This window comes from Pyrgilauda ruficollis, unplaced genomic scaffold (assembly GCF_017590135.1).
Source record: "Pyrgilauda ruficollis isolate IOZ18807 unplaced genomic scaffold, ASM1759013v1 scaffold11, whole genome shotgun sequence".
Classification (NCBI taxonomy): Eukaryota; Metazoa; Chordata; class Aves; order Passeriformes; family Passeridae; genus Pyrgilauda; species Pyrgilauda ruficollis.
In genome coordinates, this window is record NW_024509210.1 from 3,018,016 (window position 1) to 3,045,203 (window position 27,188).

The 27,188-nt window shown below is 37.9% G+C and overlaps 1 protein-coding gene across 1 annotated transcript in view; it reads right to left on the reverse strand.

Moving 5' to 3' along the window:
• Positions 1 to 726: 726 nt before the first annotated feature.
• Positions 727 to 27,188, reverse strand: part of CABCOCO1 (ciliary associated calcium binding coiled-coil 1) — a 44,230-nt gene continuing 17,768 nt past the window's right edge. The window contains exons 5-6 of the mRNA XM_041475167.1: positions 4,741 to 4,800; positions 727 to 1,537 (exon numbers count right to left, since the gene is read on the reverse strand). Coding sequence (XP_041331101.1) covers positions 1,496 to 1,537; positions 4,741 to 4,800 — 102 coding nt within the window. The 3' untranslated portion in view covers positions 727 to 1,495. The remainder of the gene's footprint in view (positions 1,538 to 4,740; positions 4,801 to 27,188) is intronic.

Genomic DNA, 27,188 nt, shown 5'->3' on the forward strand with positions numbered 1-27,188 from the left:
CAATAATTCCTTCATTGTTCAAAGCAGAACAGTCACCTTTTAATAGCTGAAAGGAAGCTCTCACTAGTTTTCTGACCAGCACTGGAAACAGCAATCAAGAGAACTTGGAAGTGAATCATCACAGGCCTTCTCCTTTTCACATACCAGGGGAAGAATTTTTCTCAGTGCATGAGACCAAGTAAAATGCTCTGTCCCTTCAAGCAGTGAACCACTGGTTTGCAGGAGTTCTGTGCCCACTGGCACTCACTCTGCACAGCACACGCAGGCTCCTGGTGCCCAGGCACAGCAACTGGGTTCAGCTGTGGGACCACGTCCTGCTGGGCACATGGGAATGACCCTTCCAGCTGCATGCTCAGCGCTGGGCCCACCAGGAGCAGCCCCTGAAAGTCAGGCAGCATCAAATCAGACCTTTTAGGAGAACAGCTACAAGCTGTTTTCTTCTTTAGAATGGCTGAGTCAGGCTTGCAAATTTTTTTCATTTGCCACCACCAAAAAATGAGGATGAAATTAAACAAAATCTAACTTTTTAATAGTGGTAAATAAATATGAAAATGCAATGAATAAAATACTCTGTTTCTCATGTATTCCACTAAACATGCAATCCAATCCAGCCTTTATGCTTCAAAGCATGACTTGTATTTCACATGCTTGCTAGGGCACAGAGTTCTGCGACACAACAAATACAGGCTGCAAGTTTGAAACAGAGATGTTCAGCCGGTTCTTCTGAGGTCATTTATTTGATTGGATTCCTTTTGAGCATGAAACATTTCTATAATGTCTGACAAAATATGGAAACATTCTCAGATGAAAGGATACATGCATTCCAGAAAAAAATCCACTGAAATCTAAAGAAACTCTTCTTGGAATCTTAAGTGCAAACTCTTCAGTTATGCAATTTTAATATGGTTGAAAGAAAGTGTAAGCTATTAAATTTTTTTTAAAGCTTAGGAAGAAAATTAAAACAAAATAACATACATATTATTAATGAATAGCTACAGTGCAAGGTGCGTAATTACATGTTAATTAAATTCTCTCCCTATTATATCCACAGTGCCTCAAAATAATGTTTTCCCTCTATGTATTTTCCTTGTAGCAACATTTCCTGAAAAAAACCATAGGTGTAAAGCAGAAACTGTTAAGTATTTCACAACTGGGAGAATGAAACTGCAGCTTTTTTTTTTTTAAGTTAGAATTTGTATTCAGAAATAAACTGAACTTCAACATGTTTTAATTATGTGTCCTTCTGTTTATAATCTCCAACTTAAGTCTAAACTAAGCAACAACACTGTCAGAACACCGTAAATTTGAGGAACTGGGATGAAATACTTCCAGGTAAATGTTAACAGAACCATTTTCCTCCACACAAAAATAATTTGGTTCAGGTAGTGAGCCAGCCTCTCTATGTGCCATCCCCTACTGCCCAATTACTGCAAAACCCAGCATCACCTTTCTTATCTGGCTATTTAGGAATTTTCAATTTTTCTGTTCTCCAAGTCTAAGCTTCTTCCTGCATTTGCAGCTTTTCATTTAAGTCTGCCTGTAAAGAAAATCAGAGAAAGAAGTGGTTATGATGGAGCTATCTTAGGCTGCACATTGTCTTTGTGGTTTTGACACAGCGTGGAGCAGCAAGGCAGACATTATCCTCCACACCTTCCTGTTTTGCAGACAGAGCGGTGCTCCCGTCTGTCCTTACGTGATAACACGTTATCACGCTGCCGTGCACAATTCCCATGGATGGCATGGCTGCCATGAGCAGGAAGTGATCTGGGACAGCCATTCCTCACGTAACCTTGTCTTGGGAGATAGGCTAATTTTCCTGTATTCTCAGACAGCCTTTACCAATAGACACCAAATCAGAAAAATTGCTTTGGGACCTGGTTGTTGCTACTGTTTGCCTTTGCTGCAGATGTTTGTTCTCTAGTGTAATGTGTTTTATTGAAACAGTGCTGGAATTAAAAAGCATTACTGAAAATGAACAATAAAAAAACGTATTTCTGTGATGCTGCTTGTCTGTCTTAATTACAAACACAATTATGAATATGCATCTCATTCTGGAAATCCAAACTGCTGTAGACATTGAGTGTTTGATTTGCAATGTAACATTTGTGGGGAAGGTACAGGGGTTGTGATGTATTCTAATGAAATCTTTGGCAGTGATAATGCATAGCAATCTCTGATTGTATGGCATTTGGAAATGTGGGATCACTGGAAAAAAGGCCACAAACACTGGTGTTTTAGGGGTAATTTACGTATAGTTTTCAGTATGAGCACTGATCACTGCAAAAATACAAGATAAATGGAAGGAGTGCAATGACAGTATTTCTAAGATTCATAAAGTTGTGTATAAACAACTGGGACAGGCTCACAGGTCCTTTACAAACTCTGCATAAACTGTGCCAAAACTCAGAGTTACACTCTTAATGGAATTCAGGTAATTTTGACAAAGCAAATGGATTTGTACCAGAAGCACTTGCAGTAACTTGACATTTTAGGAACTTTGTGGCTTGTCAGTCCTAGAAATACCTATCAGTGCTATCCTGCAATATATCAATGGGTAACCACAGCTGGAATGTTTTCAAAGTTTTCAGTAGCTCAGATTAGAACGAAAAGGCTGGAATTTAATTCTCAACTTTTAATCTTTGGAAATGGCCTTCACCATATTCAAGAATCAACAAATATGTCTTCATCCCTTTATGTGATGCGTATACTTGGTTGCTGGAACAGTGACTCTCTAAGCTAATCAACTCCCAGCCACTCCAGATGCCTTTTCTTCTCCAGTTTTTACACACCTCTGTCTCTGGTCCTACCTCCACTGAAAATCGCCTGCCAGCACACTTCCTATGGCTGTTGCTGAGACCACTGAGTGTGCACTGTGATATCCAACTAAAAGTTATTTTCTAGACTCAATTAGAGCAACAGCTGGCTTGTTAATGCATATGTTGAGACATAATGCAGATTGTGAAACCATATTTCACACATAACAAAAAATGGTAGGAGTTTGATCATGAATCAGGTAAAATTCTAATTATAAGATTTCTTGGGAGGTCAAGAAACTGAGAAAACAGGTGAAAATGATACACTAGCGAAAGAATTAAAACCTGAAGGGAAATTATTTTCTCTGTACACCATCAGAGTTGCAAAAAAAAACCAAAAACAAAACAAAACAAACATTTTTCTCATCTATGCAATCTTGTAAAGAAAAAAACTCTTCGCACTGATGTTAATGGCATGAAGGTCAAGTGAAAACCAGGTATTTACTCTTTTCTATTGATAGGGACAGGAATGAGATATCACAGGCCAGAGATTCCCTCCCATTTCTAAAGACATGTTGAAATGGAATATGAACTCAAATAGGTCGATCTAATCTATTCTAATTCATATAATAATTAATATAATAATTAATAGAATAATTCTAATTCATATTCCCCACTGATGCATAGTCCAAGTAAAGCAATTTACCAATACCACAGTATTTTCAGATAATATTAGGTATTTATTAAACTGTTGCTTAGTCAATAGTGTCTAATGTGCTGTATCTGAAGTTCAAAGTGCCTAATGCCACCTGGCTGTTGCCAGTAAGACCAAATTCCAGCAGCTCTCTGGTGCAAATCTGTTCTAGTAAATATGTTCTTTGTCTTTCAATCATTTCTTGTTAATTCCAGTCACAGTAGCTTCCTTCCCTTCCATGAACCTCACAGAAAGAAATCATGGACCCCTCAGAGTCTGAAGACCACATACTGACAGCTGATCTGTTTCATTAGGACAGCTCTTGTGTAGTCACACACCTAGCAGACAAAGCCTAAAATTGGCATAAGTGAGTCATTTCTTACACAAATTGAAGGATGTGTGACATAGATGCATCTAACAATTTATATTAAGCACACATTGCATATACTCCAGCACAGCAGCTGGTCCTGAACCCCCAAGAAGGAATTTTATCACTGACATCACTGAGAGCAGGATTTGGCCTGTGTTTTTGACACATAGTAAGGCTGAAGATATATGTTGTCATATTACTGAGTATTTTTTTATCTTATCATATGTAAGCTGACTAAACTAGGAGTTATTTATAGAGGCTAATTCACATTTTTACAGCATATGGATGTGCTTTTTGCCAGCTTTAGCACAAACACAGTTTATATTCATTAAGACTGAGCTAGCTAATTAACCATAGACAGAATTAGTGAATAGCTTTCTAGTAATAGTACCTCAAGGTTGCCAATAATTTCATTTGGGATTTCACACACTGCAGACTTCTCATCTTCAGCAGTGACTCCAGCTACAGCATCTGCCCCTGAAGATGCTGCCCCTGGACAGGGCTCTTGCAGGTAATCCCCCCGGTCAGACCCCTAGCAGCAACCAGCCAGAGGAAACACTGAGTTAGAACATCCTCCTGCCCTCTCTGAGACCCAGCAGCACCAGCACAAAGAGAGGCAACAACACACAGAGCTGCTTTTGGGAAGCTCTGCCTTGACAGAGCCCATCGTGGCTGTCTCACGCTGCCCAGGCCAGGCAGACACATCCTCCCACAGGGCGAGAGCCCAGATGGGCTCACTCAAATAAATGTCCTCTGCTGACTGATTAATGCATTAAAAGCCTTTCATTCCATCTTAGAAGAGAATGCATGCTATGTTCTAGAGAATAAATACCATCAGTGACTGGGATCCAATGGAAATTGATAGAAAAACAGCTTAACACCCCCCCACCCCCCAAAAAAAAAGAAAAGGAACAAAACTGTACCTGAGAATCTATCGCTGAAGCCGAGGGGGAAACTGCAGGTTGGTCAAGTTCAATCTCATTCTGGTAGTATTAAATAGGAAAAAAAAGGAAAGAGAAGAAAGTAATTTATGTTTAATTATTGCTCAGAGGTTTCTTGCAGTTTGTTTTTTTTTTTTAAATGGAAATGAAATGGTTGGCAAACAGCAAAAAACAATACCTTTTCTGTTACTATCCAGGTGCTCAGAATTGGAAAGCATTCTGAAAATGATTATAGATCAGCTTTAATTTCTAGTTGCATCTCAAGGGGCCCTCTTTATAATGCTTGGAAAGAACAGATGATTTTCATAATTTCATAACACTACAGCTTCTTACTCATGTGGATAATTACATTTAGAAAACACAGTGCTTAGGTAACATTCTGTCTTCCCACTGCAAATTTGTCACTTCTGAACAGGGACATTATTGCAGTCTGGAATTGCAGGGGAGTATCAAAGGAGTCAGTTGGAGTGAAGTTGCAGTGACACTAAATCAAACAAGGAAACTATTTTAATATGTAACTATAATTTAAGAGTTGCTAATGGTCCAAGTTTTGCTGCTTCTTGTTCCTTTGCTGTGACCATGGGAACCTCACTGCAGACAGGGGGACCATGGGAGCTGCAGCTCCAGGAATGCCCTGACAAGGGCATGGCTTTTCCCACTTGGTGCAGCTGGATGAAGCACCAAGTCCATGCTCAGGTTCTCAGGAGTGATGCAAAAGCAGCCCTGTTTCCTCTAAAGGGACAAGGCTTTGTGTCCTACTTAAAAAAAATGGATGACAGAAAACATATGTGCCAAATAGGGCGAAAAAAGGCATTTGTGACCAAGCAAGGAGCAGGGTACAGCACTGAAATGGTGTGCTGGGGCCTCTACAGGGAAAGTGCCTGTCGAGAATACGAGGCAGATGTTCCAGTTCTGAGTCAGCGATTACAAACAGGATTTTGCTTGGATGGTGTAAGTAAACGACATTAATTCACATCAGGATAATTGCAATTCCCCATAAATTAATTTCCTCATACTTTTGAAATTCTAGCTAGGTTGATATTTGGGTCATTTAGTTACTTGCTGCAGTTAACATGCTGAAAATATTAAAGCTTCTATATATCTGCAGAAATGATAGCAACAACTGAAAATACAAAGTCAGACCTAGCCACTTCATTACAATAAAAATCTCTTTTGTAGTCCTAAAAGCTATTCACAACTTCTGTTTGGACTCTGTCACTACCTCCGAGGTTCTCTGTTACGTGTGAGCTCAGTAAAGTAGGTAGATAGCATTAGCTCATGTTTATAAGAACCTAACAGACTGACAGAAAGATTTGCAGATTATAACTGAGGAGAAAAACAGAGTTATAGAAGCATTTTCTTTTATCACTTGTAATTCAAATTTTCAGCACTTTGTCAGTGCCTACATACGCACAAAAGAAATAGTCAGAAAGTTTGCTCTTGGAATCAAAATGAAAAAACTTACTCAAACTGTATTTCTATCAGAAATAAAGACACTTTGTTTTCAAATTCTATTTCTTAAAAAAACTAGAGCTTTTTTAATTCAGCAACCATCTCAATTTTCTTACCTTATATTTTCTTATTAAAAATATTAGTTGAAGTGGATGACAATTCAAAATTACTTTCTGCTTCCTTAAAATAATATTTTTTGCTTAGTTACCTATTAACTAAATATATATTTTTTTATTTAGATTAAATTATCATTCCATTTATTTTCTCCAGTCCAAATTGAAAAAAAAGGTCAAATTATGTAATAAAAATAGACCATGTTTTTAGAATCAATTCCAAACCAATCAAATACACTTTTGTTGCATGCATAAGATTTTCAGAGGTTCTGTTTTTCTGAATAATATTTTTACTTCACTGCGTCTTTTTACAGAGAGCCATTCTTTACTCATCTGTTCCATGTCTAATAATAACCCTTGGATCATTAAGAAATAACTAAATTACAGCAGAACTAGTCTCTTTAATGAGCCATAATAGTCCCAACATTCAGCCAAAAGTTTTTTTAAAAGACTGTGAAACTTCAATGTAGAATATGAAGCTTTTTGTTTAGTAATAACAAGTTTATGAGCAGGACTACAGTTTACAGCCAAAATATAGTGACCTAAAAATGCCATTCTGCATTGCTCCTTTCTATACATTGTGTCCTTAACAAGTCCAGGGGAAAATTAGAACGAATGAATTGTGGTGAGAGCCCGAAGCCAACAAACGTATTTAAATGAATCCTTCTGATGCAATACTTTCCTTTAAAAATACAATTAAGTCTTTGTGTTTCCTTTGAACAAAACCTCATGTTTAATAGCACCAATGGCTCTGTAGTAAAATCTATTTAAAAACAGAGAAGGAGACACAGTAAGTTTTATGCAGTCACAGAAGCTTTAAAAAAAATGTTGCTAGTTTCTGAAGACTGAGTAAATTTATGGTGAATTACTTCCACTGACCTACATTAAAAACTTCACTCTCCTTTTTTTAATTCCTGAAGATTTGCCATTATGTGAGCATTATTCACTATGACAAAGATGCATTACTCAAAGTGTCCTCTTGAATCAATATAACTATCGAAATGTGAGAAACAGTTTGGCAAGACGATAATGCCTTAAAAATTAATTGGCAATATTTTCCTGCACACTGCGGTCCAGCGGGTCCACAGGAATTCAAACATAAAGACATTGTGAGGCAGTTGCACAAATGTAGCTGGCATATCAGTGTCAGCTGCTCTGAGAGAAACTGAAGGGACAATTAGGTGCACTATTCTTATAAATTCTGAGGTGAGGTGGGGTGCCAGGAGGCCGCTTGGCTGGGGAAGTGAGCACAGCTTGACTTGGGACTGATGGGTCAGCACCACGTCCCAGCCCAGCTGAGAACTGCAGCTGGTGCAGACACTGCTCTCAGAGCACAGCCCCGTGCCACAGCCCTGCTCTGGGACTCTTACTGGTACAAGTGTGCATAAAGACAGGTTTGTATAAAAAGTGTGTTGTTCCGCACATAAACTCACACACTTTTCTTGTTGCTGAGAGGTAGCAAATTGCCGTTTTACAAGTAGGCAGAGAAAAGACAGTAAAATAGTACACAGGGAAATTTCTAAAACAGAATAATAACAGGAAAGAAGATTGGTAAAGCATTCTAAAAGATGAGTTCCACAGATGTGGTAGTTATTATAAAATTAGCTTTGCATAACTTACCAATATACCACTGCATTTTCTCCCAGATGTTATCTGTTACTTAAATTAATTTTGCTTACGTTACTATTATTGCAGATTTTATCCATGCTGTATTTTATTATTTAAAGTTTCTGTGGCACATAACAAGCCCTGGCTGATAGTGTTACTTTTAATAATAGATATAAGAGGTTTTAGTATTACAGAAATGGCTGCTGGGAATATCTTAATAGTCATAGCACAGAACGTCTGTTCTCAAAATATTATGTAGATTAAAACTAGCTATTTACTTACACTCTAATTCAAGGCATTGGAAAGGTTTGCAGTATTTATGTATGTGGTATGAAGGGAAACAATCTACTCCAGGAATAAATACCAGAGTTTGGGAATTAGCGAAGCTAAGGTCAAGGTCAGTTTGGCTTTACTAACATACTTGCTGAAAATGAGAATTCAGAGTTTATGTTTACTTATTTCATAAATGAGAAAAAAGACTGAGGGGGTGATTTGCCTCTTTGATAGATGGCTTTTGTATCACAGAAATACTTTAAAACCACCTTCTCAGCTTGATATTACCTGAAATTCTGTACTCCCTTCTACAGTCTTAACATAAATTCTCTGCAGCTAAACTTACCAAACACAGGAAAATAATTTATTTATAAGGATCGGAAAAAAGATCCCACATTCAACATGGACCCCTTCTAAAGCCTTGTAGCATCTTTCCAAGCCTTTCAATGGATATAGGTTTGATTTATACGAACGGCAGATGAGTTTCAAAAAGAGAGTTCTTTGTGCATTATTCTCTATATTCATATCACCTGTGCACATTTTACTTGTATGCCATGGGACCTTATCCTACCAGAGGCCTGCACAGATTTCTCTCATATATATGCGAGCTTTGCTGTCAAACAAACTCTGTAATACAGGCTTTACATTAGTTTGCTATTCACACTAAGCATGGAGGGCCACACACCTACAAACGTGCCGAATTTCAGCTGCTGCAATAAAAGACACTTACAAGAGGTGGTTTGTTGGATGCCTGTATTTCATGTGGTTGAATTTGAATGAATACCTAATGGACAGAGATGCACTGACTCAAACCAGCCTGCTTTTTTTAATCCCTCCCCCTTTTACCTGCCAGCATATGCAAACACAACAAATCTACTCCACCTGCCTGCGGAGGCATCGCCCACGAGCATTCCCACAGGAGGTTCCTGACAGCTCTACAAATACCTCTGCCATCCTCTTTTGCAGCAATTTAATTCATGAGGTCCAAAGGACTTAAGGATTTTACGAAGCACTCAAAAATTTAATCCAGATACCTGATCTCTGTGGTGTGACTGAGGTGGCAGAGCTTCCTTCTGTACACCCTCGCTACACACACTTGTATTAATATTAAAAGTAGAATTAAGATCAATGAAGGCCTAAAACTCTGCCTCTGAAGGATATTCCCTGGTTGCTAATGATGCACATGGAAATTCTGTGTGCATGTTCCTGGGCAAGAGTTTTCAAACCACTACTCCTAAAAGAGACAGAAGTTCAGTGAGTCAAAGGTAGGCTTTATCCTCTTTTTCCTGCATTTCAAAATCCAAGTCAATATGTTCTAAAAGAGTTTGCCATGTTTCTGATCTGCGATGTGAATTGACTTTGCTAACAATCTAGTCTAAAATAGCTATTTGAAGCAATTTGGTGCCTACATTGACAAAACAGGATCTCCTCCTCCCCCCAGGAAGCTGTAAATCAGTCAGTGACATCTGGCCTCAAGGACATCAGAGTCATCTGAAATGTGGTAATTTATATTAATGAACATCAATATTAATTTTTAAATAAAAAGAATTTTCTACTGCCATTATGTTTACATAAGAAATGTTATTTATAGCTTGTGTTCCTCCTTTCCTACATTTTGCCCATAAATTACTGTAAGGAAATACAATGTCACAGTTATAAATATTTTTACTTGGAGTTAAAGCTTTTACATATCCTCTTACTGTTTTCAGTAACTACATGAGGACAACCAGGATTTTCTTGCTACTCCAGGAACTGCTGCCAATTTTAATGCTTGACTGAGTAGAAAAGGGTGCTTCTACAAAAACAACCAAAGCCTTCCTCTCTAGAGATATCTTAATGCAGAGTGCCCTTAATACCTAGATTCTGTAAGAATCTATCTTAACATAAAGGAAAAAAAGCCAACAACAAAACCCCCTGATTTTACTAGGCTGCAGTTGTCTTCTACTGCTTTTACCAAGCTTCCAATTATTGCTGCCAATTTGCAGATTATTTAGAAAGACAAAATATGAGACAAAAAAAAAATCCCCAGTTGGCTTTAATGCTGAGGACACATCACAAAATGATTCACCTTGGAATGGTCACTCTAAATTCACATTGCATTTAGCATTGCCAAATCTCCTAGAGTTATGGGATTACAAGAGAATCTCAGCTTTCATTTAAAAATAAAGTTAGCTCTTATGGTTGCAGAGAAAAGATTGAAAACATGAATCTTGAAAGCTCAAAAACTAGACTGCAAGGAAAAAGAACCAAACAATTATTTTTAAGCAACTCATTATTTTTTGGGATATGTCTCATAATTTTAAATACTCAAGGCTAATGTAACCCTTTAAAAATACGTACATTTAAAAAAATACATAGATTTTCAGGAGGGGTGAACAATTTTGGTTTTTTTGTTCTTGAAAGTGCAACTCTTGCATGTCTGGACTCTCCAAAGTATCAACCCCCCCACTTTCTACTTCAAGGGGCCATGGAATAAGCCATGGAACAAGCAAAGAACAGCCAGCTCCTATTCTGGTCGTACAGTCATAATCAACAGGGATCTAAAGCCATTAAAAAAAAAACAAATAAAAAAAACCCACAAGCACCTTTCCTACAGGAAACACCTATCTAGAGCTACAGATGTTTTTAAAAAATGAAGGCCCTTTTATTACTCATATGATCACATCTGAAAACCATAACAGTAAGTTCTGTTGAACCCAATGAACAACAGGCAGTGGCATCCACCTTTATCAGGTTGGAGCTTTACACTTGTTGTGCATCTTTTCTACCACATTATTTTATCAGTAAAGAACCAATATGAATGCTGAATACATTATGATAAAAATCTGAAACAAAACTTGGCCAGGTGCATCTTCGTACCTCTATCTGGGACCAGGCTTCAAACATTTTATAAATACTTGCTGCAATTCCATACTGTCAGAAAACCAATTTGCACGAGAGCATGTGCCTTTGGCAACAAAATAGCCTATAAGAATTAAATTGCTTGGGGGGCTGGTATTCATCACACCTGCTTTAGGGGCTCTGTCAACCCCCTAAACCCCTGCTTGCAGGAAGTGCAAAGACAATTGCCTCTCCTGAGAGACAGTCAACGAAGTCAACTAAGATGAATTAAGAACCTAAAAATTCCTTAATGTACCTGCCCTGGACTGCAGCAAGCACAGTCTGCTCTTTCTTTTCCCAAGGGGAACCTAGGAAATCTGGCTTCCTCACTCAGGGTCCCTGGTTTGCCTGGTGCTGAGGAGTATGAAATACTTCCTTTTTTATTCAAATGGTCACTGTAGGAACTCAGAGATTATTACCAGCGGCACGTGTTCCTCCTGCACTCCTGAGCGTCTAGGGGAAGAGTCACACAGCTGTTGGCACTATCCCGGACTGTTATTTCCAGGTGTTACATCCGAGATGCAGCAGTATCTCACCAACTCTTACTGTTCCACAGGGCTTCAGGTCAGACCTAAGACTTCCAAAAAAAGCCTGCTAATGTGGACATGGCTGTTTCCAGCATGTGTGAATCTCCAGTGTGTCGCATGCTCTGCACACACCAGCTCAGAGCAGCCTATGTGCCCCTGGAGCTGGGCCCCACCAAACTTCTCTTAGTTCAGCAAGCACAGACTTCAGGCTTTACCTAAAGAGGAAAAAAGGACCAAGATTCCAAAAACCTAGGAAAACTTAATCCCTCCACCTTTTAGAACAAAAAGGGCTCAAGTAGAGCCCGGGGCACCTGCAGAGAAAGTCTGACCACGGAAAAATAGCATTTTGCTGTTGGTACAATAAAGGGCAGTCACTGCCTGATGCTGGAAAGAGGTCCCACCTCCTGCCTTTGTCTGCCACTGCTCTTGGACAGCCTTCCCTTCCTACCCACTTCCTCTGAAATCAGCATTTTCTCCACACAAGGCTGGTCATGGACAAGCCCCTCACACAACCGCCCTGTGCTCTGCACGTTCTCTCAGCACCAAATGCCAGATGAACAAACTCTCTCCAAACTCCTCTCAGTCATTAGGTGCATTAGATGTGGATAGGCTTGCCTGTATTGATTCACCCCCAGCTGATGCTACAGAAAATAGCTGCACTAACATTTAAAAGGTTGCTTTAAAAAAACCCCAAACCAACACAACCTAAGGAATATTGATCCAGAGCTAAGAGGGGGAAAAAACTGCTCACATAATTTAAAAAATACAATATAGATTTTTTTAAAAGAAAAAATGCCAAATTAGAAAACTGCACAATATATGGCCACATAAAAATGGGGAGCTTGTGTTCTTTGTTATTAGACCTAAAACATAAGGTCTTTGCCTGAGTGTGTAAGTTTCTGTTAAAACAACAATTTGTCCTGTGGACTGTAAATTCAATTACTGTTTTTATTGGAATCACATTTTGCTTTGGAAACAATCATGCAGAAAAACAACCAGTAACTTAGACATCTTAAAAACATCTCAGAACAGGCATGGCTCTGAGAACAGATCAGTTATGGTAATTCTTCCACTGTGAACTGCAAGGTTTTTTAAATCCATTTCCATATTTTTAATTAACACCTAGTTAAAAAAAAAATCTTACTGTAGGTCATTTTAATCACAAATGGGAAAACAAATTTGTTTTATCAGAAAATTGATTCAACACTATTTTAGGGACTTATTTTTCATGTTTTTATCATAAAAATTAAGCCATTAGCATACATTTCCCAGTATGGGAATGCAGAAGCAAGCCAGCTCTCTGAAATTTCAGAGTTACAGTTTTCAGTCACCTCTCTATGTGAAACTAGTCTATTTTAACACCAGAATATTTGATCAGCACACACAAACCCTCCACATAAGTCTAAGGTATCAGTGCTTCTTTACAACTCCATTTCTATGGAATTTCAATCTGCAGAGTTGTAACCGTGGCCCCTTAGTGTAAAGAAACCCCCCCTCCCTCACGTGACACTTGGATTTCGTGCCCCAATGTAAAGAGTCTCTCTGATTACGTATGTGTTCATAAAACTGTTTATGCTGCATCTCAGCTTGAGTGCCTGTGTTTGTTTTAACTCTCCCTTATAATCCTGTCATTCACGTTAGATAGAAACGCAGCTGTGGGTAGGGGCAGGGTTGGTCTGGTGAACGCAGGAGTTAAACAAAGCCTTGCCTCAGCACAGCTTGCCTAGGTGGGTGATTTGAAATCTAGTAAAGCTTCCCCCTGGTAAACTGCCAAAGCCAACCACACCTTGGATGATGTGAGGTTGTTTTTGAGAAGGTAACATCTCCTTGCAGATTATCTCCTCCCACTTCAACTTGGAAGGTTTATGAGAACAGTCATTTCCATTTCTGTTGGGGCATGAAATGGTTTCTGCTGAAAAATAGCATAAATCTCATTCTGCTTTGACTTGTTAGGAAGCTCATGACAAATCACATAATCCAATGTGGATTTTTAGAATTTGTTTCAACAATGCATGAGACGAAACAAACATTTCTGAATAATTTCTCTCCAATTAAAAAACAACCTAAAAGAGTCTCTTAACTCCTCATCCCTTACAAACTCTGTTAACTACATCTTACAGAAAATTACCATACGCACAAGTAGCACAACCAACAAAAATCTAACATTTGCTCAAAGATTTCCACAGTCATACAGAATTCTATCACAACTCAGAACAGAGAGCAAACACGTCCACCTCTGGAGTGAAAATCTTGAGCCAGCCATAGAATAAGTGAAGCTAAAGGGTACTGCATTGAGTTGTACACTGCAGCCTTTTCTCTCCTCCCCTTGTGCTTTGTCTCTCTGAGAAACTCTGTTCTACAAAAATAGGCAAAGAACACGTGATCACAAAGTTTGCACGCAGTTTGCCTGATGAGATAAAGACAATGTGTCAGCTTTTGATGGGAAAAAATGAAGCAATGATGCCAAAGGGTTTTATTTATTCCTTTCAGCAGCACCTTTTCCTTGGCAGCTTTCCTAAATAGCAATGTCATAAATACCTAGAGGGAGCAAGCACCCAATGGCAGCATCTTCTCTTGAGAATGCAGAGCCATACCCAGAAACACAACATCGCCTACTCTGAAGTTGCTGTCTTTTGATCTAACCCTTAGAAGAAAGCATTCAGCAGGAAAATCCAATGTGTCTGGATTGCCAAGGAGAGAAATGGAGGAGAAGATAGGAAAATCACTAATTGCTGGGAAGCTTGGCTGGCAGCAGAGAGAAAGGCAGGCTGGATGAGGACACAGGACTTCATTTGGTGCTGTGGAAGAAAAGAGCAAGAGTGATGGGAAGCAGCAACCACATCTCATGGGCGGAGGAGAGGCAGTAAGGCTGAGCATAACTCAGAGGTTAGATCAAAGGTCACACTCTGAAGACTCCTGGAGATGGGCCCTATCCACTTCCTCACCTACATCAAGCTTCTTCCCTCCAATAGTCCCTTGGTCCATCAAGACAAAATGTCACATATCCCAGGTCCTTCTATCATGTCATTTTCCATTTTGGTTTTAAAAATTAGGTCAAGCAATTCTCACCACTGCCACTGGGTTTATGCTTTTATGTTGGCCAGAAATATTTACCCCTGCATGGAAACACGGTCAATACACACACACACACAGGTATATATATATGCAACTGCTAATTGTTTTTTAAGCCGAAAGGACTGAAAAATAAAATTACAAATAGGCTTTTAAAGAAGGAGTCAATACCAAGAGCTGAAACCAAAAATGACTCAACTAGAGACCCTAAAGAGAAAAGACCTTACCAAGTATAATAGACAAATTTTCAGTAAAGTCCCTCTGTACAAAGTATCTTCACGTTTATAGGACTGACTGGTTTGAGAGTTCTTTACAGGTGTCCATTGTATTATGTATACACCCTTATAAATCATACTGGATGCACAGCTCCATATGGAAGAAACAGAGCTGATAGGAGGTACCTTTGAAAACTTGGCCCCAGAACCAGAAACAGGTTATACTTCCATGACAACAAGTAATAGATATATTTCTTTCTCCATGGGAAATTAGTCACAAAGCAACACTCTCCATCAGAGAAAGACCTTAAGGTGCTCTTATAATACAAGTGAATGACAAATGGAGCACTTTAACTGGATTTTTTAATAGCCTTAAAATTATTAAAATTGTGAACTATAAATAATTATATTTCAACCAGTGTTTTACTAGTTCTCTCCCTACCTTCTCTGATTTTAATTTTCTCACTTGTCAGCGTGTCTTGGCAGTGAGAACAAGAAAGACCTCAAACCTTTGCTGATTGCCTTCCATGCAATCTGATTTCTATAAATTAGAAGTTGCTGATGGGAAAGCAGACAGCAGTACCCTTTGATCAAGATACACATCTTGATCTCTTTTATCATTTTTTAAAAAAACAATAATATTACAACAAAAAAAAAATCATCATACAAGCTTTTCGATCAAAGTGTGTCACTGTCTGCTTCCCAGTCAACATACTGCCAGTAAATTGGCGAGGTGCCCGGAATGCGCAGGCAGCAGCTGGTGGGTTTGATTACCATCTGTATAGCCACTAGTGTATAAAATATTATGTCTCCATCTAGTGGCATCTGCAGTTTACAGGAAATTTGAAAATGGGTTGGAGCAGACTTGAGTGGGTGGCAGAAGGAGCTTCACTCAACTCGCCACCAGCAGAACTGGGCTATCTGAAACAAGGAAGGCTCTGGAGCCCCGCCCCAGTTCCATCCCTGTGCTGGCACTTGTCCTTGAAATGATGTTTTCTGCAGAGGCATTCATAGAACAACTATTTCTGTTCTCACAACAAACCACCTCTTTCCAGTGCTCTGCAGCACCCTGGAAGTCTTGGTGGCCAAAATTTGAAATGTAAAAGAGGTAACAGGAAAAGGAAGGTGAGAGCAAGGTTGCCATTAATGACCAGAACTCCTGAAATAAACAATAAGGAATGAGATGAATATGCCAAGACAGAGTTTCCCCTTATATTAAAATATTACAAACTGCTCCCCCAACTACTTAATGGCAGGACATGCAAAATGTCTGTGAACGCTCTCATGTAGTTTCTGATAACATCCTTGACTGAAGAGCAACAGGGGTAACACAAGATACACAAACCTGTTTATCAGAGAGTGCCAAGGAAACAGTCCTTGGAACACAGATTTTAGAATCCATGTGGCCACCCAAAGGAGAAACTGAGGTACAAGCCAGCACTGTGACAGCTCTCACAACAGTCACAGGACGAGAACAAATAGTATAAAGGTGAATTCTACTCTCCTCATTACGCCACGCTCCTTTTCATCGATTACCATCCTTTTTGACAACTACTCCACCAGCAATGTACTGACTGGGTATATTTTATTCACAGCCATCTACTGTGAAAACTGCATCCTAATGAAGAATATCAGTACAGCAAAATGAAATAAAAACCAACAAGATCATACTATTGATTTTCTCCATCCACACAGACCAGACCTAAATTCCCTTAGCTTGAGAAATCTGTTGAGATACCTCTCCAACATCGCATGATTACATTTCATTTAATGACTTTTCTGAAGTGCACGATAGATCCTACAACAACTCCTCCTGTTTTTCTGAACATCTTTTAATAAAGTTGTTCTAAATGTGTTTTGATTTGACACCTAAACTGGTTGCAGTAAAGCATTTTTTATTTTTATCATACATTTCGTTACATTAGAGGTAAGTTTATTACTCTATTAATAATTCATCCAAAGGAGTTTCAGTTTAACAGCACCTAATAGACGCAGTCACTTAAGGTAGCACGCTGGCAAATTTCAGCTTTAAATTAGAAGCTGATTTTTCTTCACATTAAAAAATGGCAACTTCTGAGAAGAAAGCATCAGTTTCAAGAAACTCAAGCATGAGCACTTAAAAATGAAGTCAATATGTGCCAACTACAGACTTTTGTACTAATTTATTATATTGCTTGTTTGTGCAGGAAGGGGATAAGATTTGTTTCAACAGAAACTAGAAGAATTAGAAACGACTGTTGCTCCCTCAACAATTTGCTGTGATAGAAGCTTTATTTTTCAGGTCAGCGCTCTCCATTTTTGATTGCTCAATAGGAGTGCCACAATGGCTAAAAAAAGAAGGCTCTGAAACTTCAGGAAATAGAAACTGCTGACTACCTGGTGAAGGAATAATGATTTATAATATATGAATAGGGGCAATAATTGGATAGCAGGCTGTACTCAAAAAAGCCTTAATTCACAGATCTGACATCAGAAAGTCATAATCCATCGATCTAGCATCAGAATGATGGATTATGACTTTTTGAGAACATGTAGATATGTCAGCTTCATGAGCATTCCGGGAATCGTAGTCCAAATTATTTTACTGAGATCATTTGAACAATTTCAGCTTTTTCCAATAAAGCTGATGCACTAATATTTTTAAATATAAAAGTTCTGTTGTTTTTCTTTTACATCCTAAAGATCCTCCAACTAAATATCACAGGTTGCCATAACTTGAGATTGAAGAATTTTTTAAAAAAATTACTTAGAAGTGATGTAATTTTCTAAAAGAGAGGACAACAAGTTTAGACGCAACTGCTTTCTATGTCAAAAAAGTTTTCTATTCGAGTTTGGAGTAAAAATAAACAGGGTGCAAAGTGGGGGATTAATTATCTTGTTTTCTTTCAGAAAAGAACTGACATATCCTATGCATGTTTTCCCCCTGGTCTACTTAAAAAAAAAAAAAAAAGTTATTATGTGGATTTAGATAGAATCCTTTATGAAAAGAAATACTACTCTTGCAATGCTTGAATACCTAGAGATCAAAATATATATTTTTATACAGAAGCTTTTGACATTTTAAATTTTAAAAAAGACAGTTTTTAAACTCTCCTCATTAAAAAAAAAAAAAAAAAAAAAAAAAAAAAACCCAAACAAAAAACAACAAACCATAGGCTAAGGTTATTGAATAAAATATTTACCAAAGTTTCAGAGATCATTTCATTGAGCATTGCATACTTACTTAACAGTAAACTACAATTTCATTCATAAAATTCCATTGCAAAATCTTCCACTGGCTTTTCCCCATTACAACTAAGTGAAACCACCCATCAATTAACAACTGCGACATTAGACTAATTCAGTGGCTCAGATGAGTAAGAGCTCTTCCAAAATGCTTTCTGCTTCAGTGAAGTGTTGAGAATAAAAAGAAAGTCCCACATTAAATGTAAAATATTACTAGGTATTTTCAATGTATACTCATATTAAAACTATAAAAAACCTGTGACTAAAACATCTTCCAAAGGTATAAAAACTTTACATTATACAAGTAACAAGGGCTAAAGGGCAAAAGAAACAAACCAAACCAAGCCAGGGTTGCGTATCTCCATATTTTTTTTCTGGAAATTCATTTGTCTAGGAGCTTGAGTTTCTCCTTCTCTAGTTTTTCTCCCTTTTTTTTCCTTCTTACTCACAAAATGTTCTAAAGGGCGCTTATTAATAAAGGAACTACTTAGGTGAAGTTTTTTTTTTGATCCCCCCTCCCTCTTTGGTCTGTTCCTGAATAAAGGTACCACAGAGGAAATGTCACAGGGCTCTTTTATAAAGGCTGAAACAATTTCTTTCACTAAGTCCTATGTATACATTAAGTAAAGACATCCTGGGTCCAGTGTCAACCCAGATTTCAAAGCAAACAATAACAACAACAAGACCAAAGGAAGGGGGAAAGCTGCAGGGAAAAGAATGCACATTTTAGAGCAGACAGAAACAATTTACTTCCTTTTGACAACTAAATATTAAATGGCTAATAAAAAAGTCACTGCCGTGTTCCACAAACTCCTTCCTCTAAACACACCTAACATTCATAAAGGTCTCACATAAAGGAATCACATCACTGAAAAGCAACTACTTCTTTAAATAAGCCTTAAGCAACAATCACACCGCACAACTGATCAAAAGAAAGAGCACCTCATGAGATTAACTTTTCTGGGGAATTACCATTGGCAGGCTGTAATTACTCACTTGAAGGCAGTCATGAGGACACCATGCCCAACCGTTCTCTGCCGGTGATTTATATGCCTGAGGTAATGACCAGTGGCCAGAATATCAGTGTGGCAGCTCCCTTCAAAGAGCCTGTTGTGCAGCACCAAACCAGGTTCACTATTCATCATCAAACCATCTTCTACCTGCATTTTCCTTGGATCCTTTTCCACCTAAGTATTTACCCAGCTCAACTCAATTAAGTTCATGCCATCAAATGAGAACAAGCAGGGTGGCTACAACCTTTCCAGACTGAAGAAAGACTAAAGCCCTTGGGACTGCATGCAGGAGAAGACAGGGGTATATTGGGCATCTCGTGATTCCTCCCCCTTTTTGGAAGTGTGCATTAGTCCTACCCTTTTTCTTGTAATTGAACTGGTTGTTTCCTTTCCTGGTCTCCACTGACACCACTAAGTCATTTAATGTATGTTTTGAAGCACCAGTCAGATGTTAAGTTTCTGCCTTTAATGACGTGTGCTTGAACCAATGACCTTGAAGTGCAAGGCACAATACATCTTTACCATTCCCTCAGTAGCCAGGTCTTTATTCATCAAGTCTATAAGCAAAACCTGTGTACAAAAGGAACACTTACTCACAATTACTATTATGGTCGTTCTGCTGGGGCTGTACATTGCACTGAAAGAATATGAGTTATAAAGTGCATGGGTTAGTAAAATTTAAATCAAGCAAATGTTTAATACTGAGCCATTTCATCTTTTTCCAAACTTCAGCAAATTTATTACAAAGCACTGAAATTGCACTTCAAGCCCTAAGGCTTGCAATGTTGGAGCCTGCCTGATTAACATAATTAAAAGAATAGCATAACTCAAAATTTAGTAAATAATTAAATATATACAGGTCTAGTGTTTACTTCCAACTGATAGCATGAGTTTAGCTAAAAAACTGCACTGCTTCATAGTTCACAAGTTGCTAGAGCACATCCCCTTCTTCTTGCTGTGCATATGATTAAAAAAACAGAGGTTAAACACAGAAAAAAAATGGTGAATTCTATTTTTGGTCATAGTGGTGCTTAGTTCTTTCCTCTCTTTTTTACAATAAGCAGGTGTTGCTGAAGAGGTGAAAAGACTCATGGTAGGAGGACATTGAGCTTGAGAAGGATAGGAAAATACTTCCTTGGAAAGAATTGTCCTCCCCTTCCACAGTCACTACATATCTTGCATAGCAATTTCCTACCTTAGCCAAGATCCAGCTTGCAGGAGAAGCCAAGCTATATCCATTAGATTACTGGACATACATAGCTTGTGAGATCTGATCCAGAGGATTGTTCAACAAGGACAAAGCTGACTATTTTATGTGGCATAAAAATCCTGCTTTACACAGTGCTTGTGCGCCACTAACACCTGCATGGCCACAGAGGGCTCCCAGAGGTCACAGAGACAGGTTTTATTTTCTTGATCCTGGAACCACAGCAAAAGTGCCTACTTTTTCTGCAAATGTTGCCTGCTTATCTTCATTTTCTCCTGCAACAATTCTGCATTCTCCTTCAGCCACTGCACTGATCAGCAGCCCCTCCCAACATATGAGGTGGAAAGCCAACGACAAAATTAAAACAAGTTGGCAAATGTACCTATATATACATATTTCATGTTAGCACAGTTATGCTTCAGAAATTATGGCAACAGCAATAGAATTCTTCTGCTGTGATCATGGATAATCAAAGCAAGCGAAAAAAAAGCCAGTGCTGAAATATTTTCAAAGGTATGAAAGTCTTTACTGTTGTGTAATTTAAATTTACTTGCCATCACTTGAAATTTCCTTTCGTCTGCGTGATTAGAATTTAAATGCTCCCAAAGTACATTAACAAATATAATTCCCGTTATATTGCAGATATACTGCAGCAACCTCCTCTTAATGCTGAAAACTAACTAGGCTCCTTAAGTCACTACAGAAAATACAAAGCACAATTAGTTAAAATGTTTTCAAATGAAGTCTTATTTGGGAATGACCTAGAGGATGAACCAATACAGCACTTTCTACTCTACTTACACATACACATATACACCCACACATCACAAAGTTGTAGCAGTATTTTCTACAGCTGTAAATATGGGATGTTTGCATTTTAGAGAGAGTATTTTCAATGTAATAGTTTTCAGTCTGAGGCCCACATTACACACCATGGTAATGTAGTGTTTACGTTCGATGCAGTCCTAGCAGTTCCCCTGAAATTACTAGGGGCACAGTGGATTGAGAAAACACAAATTGAATGGTAAATCTTAGCAGCTCACTCAAAATTTATACCTGACAACAGCAACAGAAGGACAGACATTACAAGCCTTCTCATGCATTATCGCATGAAAAATTTGTCTAAAAGTCACCATCCCAAATTCTTTAATTTTCAAATTCAAGATGTCTTTGATGAATAGAAATTACTGTTCCCTGAAGACAGAGTTCCGGAGCACACTAGTGTCACATCAAAGATTTTATGCAGCCTGAGTAAATTGGATCTTAATTGAGAAGTAGTTGACAAAGTCAACCCGAAAGCCAGGTAAACATGAAGCTGCAATACCCTGCTGAAACACAACTATTTATTGTAGCATTGGTCAAGTTTAGTGTAGTCTTCATGAGCAGCTTTAATTTTTCCCCACCATACTGATCTTATCAGATTTGACAGGCAGAATCCTCTAAGTAGCACAAATCCATAAAAATGACCTTTTATGTAACTGAATTCCACAGAGCAGGGTTTAGTTTGTTAAGTCATGCTACCTTTTCTTTGCTCTTTGTCCATTCTTCTCCAATTGATTTGGTGGAAGGAGAAAATGAAAATTTAAAAAAATCAAATTCTGTATGTCTGTATAGGTTAGAGTTATTGGTACCTATCTGATTAAGCAATTTATTTTGCTACTAAAATTGCTAGTATGTTAACAGATAAATGTTAAGGAAGAAAGCAGATTTGTCTTCTTAATTGTATTGGTTCACTACAAAATGAAACAAAAGCAACTCACGTTATGGTCTGCAAAGCTGTAAATGTACTAAAATGGCAATCAAGCTCTGAAAAACTTTAGGCCTTAATTCCCAATTCCCAGAGCAACTCAGTCCCCTGTGTAACATACAATGCTCTGCTGACGATTTAATGTATAACCTTTAAACTTTTCCATTACCCAAATAAGCTTCCTTACCACAGACTTCTACATTTTATTCTAATGCATATGGTTTGCTGCTTATTAGTTTTTGTAATGTTTCCACTACTATGAAAGAAAGAAAAAAACCCCAGCAATCCAGGAGACAAATTCTCATTTTATCTTACACTTGTCAATTATTAAGATTCTCCTAGTCTGTCAGATTTCTAAGCTTGTCTAATGTCTTCCATTTGTATCCAAAATTAATAAAGTCTATCCATGCTGTATGATTTTCCAGTTGCTCTGATTCTGATTATGCACAATAATTTGTAATTTAAATTCACAAAGATGTGCCAATGTATTTATGTTGTCAGTTTTAAAGGCTTGGCCTTCTTGACTCTGATACCAAAGCCCTGTTTTTTCCACCCACTGTAAAGTTCCAGTAATGCTTGGACTGACCAATTACTGCTGGTAATTTGATTATGTACCTCTTTCTTTTATTATTTACCCATTTAACTGAGGATTGATCAGAACAAAGAGACAATTAAATATACTGCAATAAAACCAGTATGAATAACAAGAGTAGGAACTGAAGACAAACCAGCAGTAGTTCAGAAACACAGAGATAAGACTGAAATCCTGTCTTTAACTACTCCTATTGTGTTTGGCCGTGTTAGGGTTGCAAAGAAAAGGATATTAATTTTACATTCAGTAATTCAGAGAGCTCTATTTGCAAGCAAGGAGGAAGGGCAAAAGATAAAATCTGTGTCATGGCAAAATAAGTAACATTTGGCTCCTTATTTCCACCTTGACAATTTCTTGATTTCTCAAACAAAATGATTATTAAACAGAAATGAACGGCTCTATGCATGCAGTATCAATAAACTCAAGGGGTCATTCTCAAAATCGACAGAACATAATGACATTTTTAGAAATTCCACCGCAGGGACCAATGGTAGGATTATTTAAAAAAAAAAAAAAAGAGAGGAAAAAAAAAAGCCACACAAAAAACCAACCATCCCCTCCCACCCCCTCCCCTCCCCAAAGTCAGCTACCTAGGCTCTAGCCCTCACTTTCTTTTAATCTAGACCTGCCAAGACAACAGTAACACTAAAATCTGAAAATAGTCTATTGTGAGAGTAAAACTTTTCAATACTTCATTGGAAATCTGACCATTACAGGTAATTTAACATTTCTCCAAATGTAAGTCTTTAACTACATCCTAATTCCTACGGAATACAAAAAGCTGGCACAATCTCTTTCTTAGAACAAAAGAAAATCATGAAGATCCTAAATGTATAACAGATAGAGACAAAAATGATAAATGGGCACCATGAATATAAAATGAGTGCTAAGAAAAATGCTGAGAGAATGTAAAGCAGATATTCAAAGTAGACTAATCTCTAAGGAACATCCATAGCACTCTTCCATTTTATTATATAAGAGTACTATATGCATTGGTTGCAATGTATTGCAATCTTTTCACAACACACAATATCCAGTAAATCTAGAAAGAGACCTGAATTCCAGCCTGTTAATGCTGAAACTTGTCCACAGCCTTGATCGATGCAAAATTCAAGACGTTTCAAGCACAGGATGCTCTCACAACTCTGAGACCATATTTGGATGGCCTTCCTATAAATGAAGCATGCAACATTCATCTTCATCACTTACAATCTATGCCATTTCCTTAGATTGTGTTCACAAGCCAAATTTGATATGCACAGTGAAAATAAACGACAGTGCAAGTGCACAGGAGATATTTTTCCTTACCTAATGTTATTTGAATAGAACAGAAACAACACATCAAGCACAGGAATTCTAATACTAAAGAAATAGTCATACGTGTATCAGCATGCAATTCATGCAGAATGACCTGTTCTGTGGGAGTAGTAACAATATTTTCTGCAATATATATTTACAATACTGTGGGATTCTTGTAGAACCAACCAAAATGTCAAAAGGACCATTTGTCATAAAAGTGGAAAGCAGAATGTTGAGGTATTTCAGCCAAAAACATCTATATTTGTTTAGGTATTATCCTGGACACAACACTATCTGCAATGTAACCCTGCAGAACCTACATGAGCTCTGACATAGGCTTTGCAGTCAGAGGACAAAATATGACGATAAAATCAGCCTAAAAAAAACCAAAAAAACTAAAAAACGGAACATTCACCATATAAGCATCCTAAGGTCAGTCAAACAATCTGCCCACTCCAACAAGTAGGAAAAAGCAAACATTAAGTGTAAACAATTAAGTATTTCTTCTCTTTGCTTTAAGTTGGCCAAGAGGAGATTCAGGATGAGTTCACTACCAAATTTTCAACAGTGCACGTGGTAAGCCAAACCAAAAAATACTTTAGATAATAATCTTAACTGTGACGAACAGCAAAAGGCTACAGCTGCTGTGTTTTCAAGCTTGCCCTGAGGAGATATTCTACCTATTTGATGTTTTCTGAGTGCTCAAAGTCTCAGCTTCCACAGAAACACAGTGGATTTGTGGGAGACTCAGGCAGCACAAGGTTAGCTAAGACTGATGAAAGAGGCAGATGGGAGCCTATTTCCCAAATCAGAAGAGGACAGAATGAGGCTCAGTGGGCTGGAGCTGGTGGGAGCTGGCCATCAGCCCACACTGAAGAAGGGGACAGAAGGACAGAATTAGAAGGACAGAATTTCCACCTTGCTCTGTTGCTAGCAGCCTGCAAATGACTCCAGCCTTAGGATCAAATGGTGAAAGAAACTGTGCAGACTGGAGAGAAAGAGGCCAGAACCCTGCACTGCCATATCTGGGCTACCTTAGCCTGGTCTCTTTGGATGCCCACCAGGGGCAGGGGAAGGAGGGCATGGAGAGCACACTACACCCAACATATTGGGTATGTTTATGGCTCTCCTTCCAGTACCATTTGGCAGCTTATTCCCATATTTCTGGTGCCTTACAATATTGTTGCAGTGTATTCAGACTCTCATGAAAGAATCAAACATTATGCTTTGGATAAACTCCATCCCTTTGCCAAATGTTTTCCTCATTTAAGCCCTAATAAAAACATTTTGAATGATTACACTGAACCTAAATGGTGCTGAAGTCTTCCAAAAGTCTAGCAAGCTTCAAAGAACAAATAATACAAATGCTGAAGAAAACAGTTGTTTTGTTAATATTCTATTTACACAGCTGGATCCTTAGGAATTTTATCCATCTGTATATTTAGTAAGCAAGGCAAATTAATGCTTAGAATTACCATTTCCTCAGTGAAAAACAAACCAGTAAAATGAAAAGACTCCCCCACAATCTGTCTCTCTCTGCCCCATTCCAAATAGACATGCACACCTCCCCCGTAGCCATGAACCACGAAGTAACTGGAGAGGATTCTTCACAGACAGATGTAATTTATAACAAAGGCAGGAAAAGGCAACCCTAACACAGAGCTTGCTGCCCTTCCTATAAAGTTCACCTCCTTACCAAGAAAAAGCAGAGAATAATTTGTTTGGTTTCTGTACTCAACTCCTTTTTCTTTTATTGTGAAAAGTTTCCATTGTCCTTTTATGTTTTGATTATTGAGTAAGTTTAGAGACTTGCCAAATAGCCCTAGATTGTTAACAGACCACCACTATTTAACTTTGAATGCTTTAACAAAATAAAGGCACAGTTCGCATTAATATTCGATGCCCTCATTTTATTTATTATCTTTCCTTTGAAATTTAAACAATTTTCTTAGCTAAGGTTTATTAAATGTAAACCTAAGTAGCAATATAAGTTACCTCAAATACCAACCAGACATCCTATAAAACTTAGTTTTCTAATGAGTAACACTATATTTTGCTGAGCTTAGCATATTTACAGGAAATCAAAATAATGTTTTATGAATTAATATTCAAATACATCAGATTCAATGTTCAGTAAAAATACTTTATGTTGTATCTCATGACAAGTTGTAAAATTCAAGGTTGTATTAGAAGACACAAACTTTCTGGTGAATTTTAAAAAGGAACTTTAAAGGATTGTAAAACTTGTCTGTTATTTAGACTTGGATTACATTTGTCCTCATAACATCAACTAAACAGAAGAAAATTTATTAAAATGTATATTGATTGTAAATCATCATGGTAAAGAAATGTCATGCTATTTATTTATATGAATAAGGTCAACATGTTATTCATAACATAAGGTCACAAGATGTATGAATTTGATACTTAAATATTCACCCGTGGGGATACATGCCCATGAAATATCACATCACTTGCCCATTCCACCAATACTTTTATGAATACAATTTGATTTTCAAGATGATGAAAAGCTGCAGATAAAGGTAATGGGTACAAAACAGTTGTTAATTGTACTTTAAGGTCATGGATTTCTGTCTGCCAATTACCAAAAATAATGCAGGAAATCTTGGAAATAAGGCAACTGCTCCGGAAAACCAGCCTCCACTAAGTCAAACTGTAGAGGCACCAAAATGGTACCTGCTGGCAAACAACTTTAAAAAAGGCAGCTAAATTTGAACCACCAAAATATAAACAAAATGTGGCACATTCTTGAATAACTGCTTGATCCCTGCTACATTACATGGAAGACTTTAACACTGAAAACAGCACTGTACTGCAGCAGACATAATGCACTGGACTCAAAATAAAATGTACCTCTATTTTTTTTAAGTAGATTCCTTTCAAGTTACGTTCTTTGAACTTTCTAAAGTTGAGTTATTGTGCAAATAACTTTCTGCCAATGTGCCAGCAGCGACTTACCTGGTTTTCACCAGCTTATGTACAAAGCCCTTCCAATGGTTTGCCACACTGGCTGATAAAGAATCCTATTTTCTAAATTCCTGTCTCCCCAGCAACATGCCCTATGACAAGCTGAGGACTCCTAGATCATGTTGGTCATGCTCCAGCAGAGCCAGCTACGCTGTATGGCACCATGATGAAGCTGGGGCTCTGAAATTATCTTCAAAAGCACTGCTTTTGTGTCAGGGA